This window comes from Peromyscus maniculatus, chromosome 4 (genome assembly GCF_049852395.1).
Source record: "Peromyscus maniculatus bairdii isolate BWxNUB_F1_BW_parent chromosome 4, HU_Pman_BW_mat_3.1, whole genome shotgun sequence".
Lineage (NCBI taxonomy): Eukaryota > Metazoa > Chordata > Mammalia > Rodentia > Cricetidae > Peromyscus > Peromyscus maniculatus.
In genome coordinates this window covers 66856560-66861248 of record NC_134855.1, presented here as the reverse complement: position 1 = coordinate 66861248, position 4689 = coordinate 66856560, and the positions used below count along the sequence as shown (strand labels likewise).

The 4689-nt window shown below is 40.5% G+C and overlaps 1 protein-coding gene across 1 annotated transcript; it reads right to left on the bottom strand.

Annotated features, from left to right (window-relative positions):
- Window positions 1-3435: 3435 nt before the first annotated feature.
- Window positions 3436-4415, bottom strand: LOC102920206 (olfactory receptor 4A5-like). The gene has a single exon (XM_015991097.3). It carries the CDS (start codon window positions 4390-4392, stop codon window positions 3436-3438), a length of 957 nt encoding a protein of 318 aa, XP_015846583.3. The 5' UTR covers window positions 4393-4415.
- Between the last annotated feature and the right edge of the window lie 274 nt (window positions 4416-4689).

Here is a 4689-nt window from a genome sequence, read left to right as displayed (position 1 = left end):
ACCCTTCCTGTTTAGAATGACCTGGAATGCTCTTAAATCAGCACAGGATGGCATTGTAGCTAGAATTAATCTGTTCACATAGTGACAGAGATGTTGGGGCCGAGGGTTAAGTGAGGGATGGCCAGTATAGAGGCATTATTGCATTAGGATCTTCTGGGGACACTTTTCAAAGACTGCATCTAACAAACCAACTCAGGCTGAGTCTGCATCCATCATGTATTTCTTCTCGGTGATGGAAGCAAGGCTACATCCATCTACTTTGGGAAAATGGCGTAAAAACACTTCTGTATTCCTCCCATTAACTGCAATTAAAACTCTGATATATTTACAAAAAAAAAAAAAAGAATTACTGTGTTAACCTGTTGATATTGATGCACCATGGTTTGGTGACGTTAGTGAAGTATTTAAGTTTGATGTGAACACATCAGAAGTTTTTCCTGTCTTTTGTTAGGAAGAAATTCAATTGGTTCTAATAAAGTTTGCTTTAAGATGTAAGATTGAGAGAATTGTAACCATGCATAGCAATATTCATGTTAGAATTATGTTAACATGTTAATGTTACTGATGAAGTTAAGGAAGTCTTTAAGTTTGATGCAGTTGCATCAAGAGATTTTTCTTTTAAAATATAAAGAAGAGGGACCTGTTAGAGCCCACTAGGTTTCCTAGCGGCTGTTCCCAGCAGGTCTGCATAAGAGGATGATTGGACCATGGGCCTAGGTACCAGGTGTTTGTAAGGGTCTACACTTGACTGTAACTAGCAAGGGGGAAGTCTTTTGCTCCCCCCTTTGGCATTGTTATAAATAGCCATTTGGAATAAAATTCTGGGCTGGTGGATAAGAATCCAGGCCCACCCGAGAGACTATCCTGTATTTCTGTTTCTCTCCCCTCTTTATTTCTAAGTCTCTTATTCATCATTCCTCAAGAGTCCCTGGGGTAAATAAATGTGGTGGTTGATCCTCCACAATGGTGGATGAATTCAAGGAACAATATTTTCCAGACACTTTTGCATGTGTGGATTCACAAAGACCGAGGCATCATGCACAACAACTGCACAGATTCAAGCCACACAAAATCCCACTACTGAAAAGAGAAAGTGGAAATAAAGTTCCATACCAATGTTGTTGGTTGGTTTTTGTAGACAAATTTCTAAACAGTCTTATTAAATAAGAAACACAGAGCCAAATACAGAGGTGTAAGCCATAGAGATCAGAGCAATAGCTGCCAACTAACCTTAGCTCACCACCTCTCCATAGTTTCCCAAGAGAGCCTCTTTCTGTCTAATCTGGGCCTTATTGCCTTCCTGTTCTGCCTTCTATTGGCTCAAAGCTCAGCCACATCACTTTCTCATCACTGCCTGCCTATACATACCTCCAGGTCTCTATGGTTGGTACTTGGAATAAAGGCATGTGTCTCCATGCTTGGCTGTGTCCTTGAACACACAGAGACTCTCTGCCTGCCATATGATCGGATTAAGGACGTGTGCTACCACTCCCTGACTTCTGTTTATGGCTATGACCTCTGATCTCCAGGCAAACTTTATTTATTAACATACAAATAAAGATCACATTTCAGCACAAATAAAATATCACCACAGGTTTTGCTCTCTTGGGGAGCCTGCTACCAGGCTCCCAAATAAATCACACACAGAGGCTTATTCTTAATTATGAATGCCTGATGTTAATTTGTTCCTTGCCAGTTTTTCTTAACTTTAAATTATCCCATCTACCTTTTGTCTCCAGGCTTTTTCCTTTTCTTACTTCTGTATATCTTATTTTCACTCTTATTCTGTGGCTGGTTATGTGGATGGGTGGCTGGTCCCTTGCATCCTCCTCTCCTTATTCTTGTTCTTTCTTCTTTTCCTTCCATATTGCTCCTTCTGTTTATTTTCTCTGCCTGCCAGCCCCACCTATCCTTTCTCCAGCCTCACTATTGGCTGTTCAGCTCTTTATTAGACCATTAGGTGTTTTTGACAGGGTACAAAGTAACACGGCTTCACAGAGGTAAACAAATGCATCGCAAAAGAATGCAACACATCTTTGTATCATTAAACAAATGTTCCGCAGCATAAACAAATGTAACACACCTTAAAATAATATTCTACAACAAACCAAGAAGCTATGTATAACTGATACCTTCTTGGAGAGTTGAGAACAGTATTTTCCAATGGGGTATCACTGGATATATCAACCACACTCCAGGACAGGCCTCAGGCTCTGGAGTGGTCAGGCAACAGAAAATGAATGCCATGGGTTTGTTTTGGTTTAGATTTCCTTGTTTTTGGGGGTGTCATGCATTTTGTTTGTTTTGGCACATTTTCTCTTAATGAATTTTGTTTGTTTTGATGTTTGTTTCATTTTGTCCCTCTTTTCTTTTTTTATTTAAGATTTTTTTTAATTCATTTTACATACCAACCACAGATCCCCCTTTCATCCTTCCTCCCGCTCCCTCCTCGAGCCTTCCCCCAGACCCACTCCCCATTCCCCCCCTTCCAAAAGGGTAGGGGCTCCCATGGGGAGTCAGCAAAGCCTGAAAAGTTCAGCTAAGGTAAGACAAGGTTGGGAGGGAAGATGAAGGTGGGTTAGGAGGGGAGGAAGATCTGGGAGCAGGTATGGAAGCAGAAAAACTAAAATGAAAATATATTGCATGACAAAATTTTACAGAAAGTCATTTATTAAACACCCTAATTGTCATGCTAGAAATCTCATCCAATGACTGAGGGAACCAGATGCAGAGATCCACAGCCAGGCCCCAGTGGAGCTCCAGGAGTCCAATTGGGGAGAAAGAGGAGGGTTTGTATGAGTGAGAATTGTTGAGACCAAGATAGGAAAAAGCACAGGGACAAATATACAAATTAATGGAAATGCATGAACTATGAACCAATAGCCAAGGAGCCCCCAACTGGATCAGGCCCTCTGGATAAGTGAGACAGTCGATTAGCTTGATCTGTTTGGGAGGCAGCCAGGCAGTGGGGACCAGGACCTGTCCTCTGTGCATGAGCTGGCTGTTTGGAACCTGGGGCTTATACAGAGACACTTGGCTCAGCCTGGGAAGAGGAGAATAGACCTGCCTAGCCTGAATCTACCAGGTTGAGCTCAATCCCCAGGGGAGTCTTTGCCCTGGAGGAGATGGGAATGGGAGGTTGGGGGAGACAAGGGAATCCTTGCCTGATATGTAAAATTAAATTAAATTATAAAATTAAATTTTAAAAAATTTAAACAAATTTCATAAAACTATAATACACAATTTGTAAAAAATTTGTTAAAAGGTATAGCTAATAAAAGAATAATACTATGCCCAACCACACTAATTGTAAAAAAAAAAACACAACATAAACAATACTTTCCCATTATATTCACAATAACAGTAATTTCACAATATCAAGTACTAGTATGGAACATACACTGCTAGAATTTACTCATGGTTGTTGCCTAGTGCTTAGTAATATAAGCAGCAAGAAGAAAGTCTTATTCTATTTGGACTTAATAGTTTTTGCAGGAGCTTTCCCATACAATTTTTCATCTCTGAATTCCTCAAAGTATATATTAAAGGATTCAACATGGGAGTGACAATGGTATAAAAAACAGTAATGGCTTTATCAACAGGCAAATTAGAAACAGGTCTAACATACATGAAAATACAGGGAACAAAAAAGAGGAAAACCACAGTGATATGGGAGCTGCAGGTAGACAGAGCTTTACGCCTCCCTTCCTGACTGTGATTCTTGAGAGATCTTAGGATGATTCCATAGGAAAGTAGGAGGAGGAAGAAGATCACTATACACATGGCCCCATTATTGCCAATGACAGAGAGGCCAATGAAGTAAGTGTCAGTGCATGCAAGTAGCAATAGTGGGTATATGTCACAGGCAAAGTGGTCAATGATATTGGGACCACAGAAAGGAAGTTTATACACAGCAAGAACTTGAAACAATGCATGTGCAAACCCTCCCGCCCAGGCCATCACTAAGAAGATGATACATACCCGTCGATTCATGATGATCAAATAATGCAGGGGCTTACAGATGGCCACATAACGATCATAGGCCATTGCCACCAGAATGACAATATCAACACCACCAAATAAATGCTCTATAAAGAGCTGGCTGATGCATGCCTTGAAGGAGATGGTCTTTTTAACACACAGCAAGTCTACAATCAACTTGGGTGAAATGGCAGTGGAATAAACAGCATCCATGAGTGACAGAGAGGCAAGGAAGAAGTACATTGGGGAGCCCAAGGAGGGGCTGACAATCACTGTCCCCACTATGAGCAGATTCCCCACCATTGTTACAGTGTAGATGATTAAAAACATAACAAATAATACTTTTTGACCAGAAGGATCCTGAGTGAAGCCCAGCAGGACAAACTCAGTAACACTGTTGTTCTGGGCCATTTATTCTTCTATCAGGCTTGTTTCAGAGAATGTGATCAGGAGAATAGGACCTGCCATGAATTGTGAACAAGAATGGGTGAGTCCATTCTGTCATGATGCACATACTGTCTTCTACAATAGTTAACCAGTAGTAGACATTTAGTAAATATCTGTTGAGCTTCCCCTTGAAACCAATTTTATTCCATTTCTGTTAGCAAATCTCTAATTACTAGGTTTATCTCAATATCAGTGAATATTAATATCTCTAGATAGAAATGCAGACAGAGGTATTTCTGTCACCCACACATTTAAAGGTAG

What these genes read in the sequence shown, in the direction of transcription:
- LOC102920206 (XM_015991097.3), bottom strand. Translation starts at nt 4,392, where the DNA reads ATGGCCCAGAACAACAGTGTTACTGAGTTTGTCCTGCTGGGCTTCACT.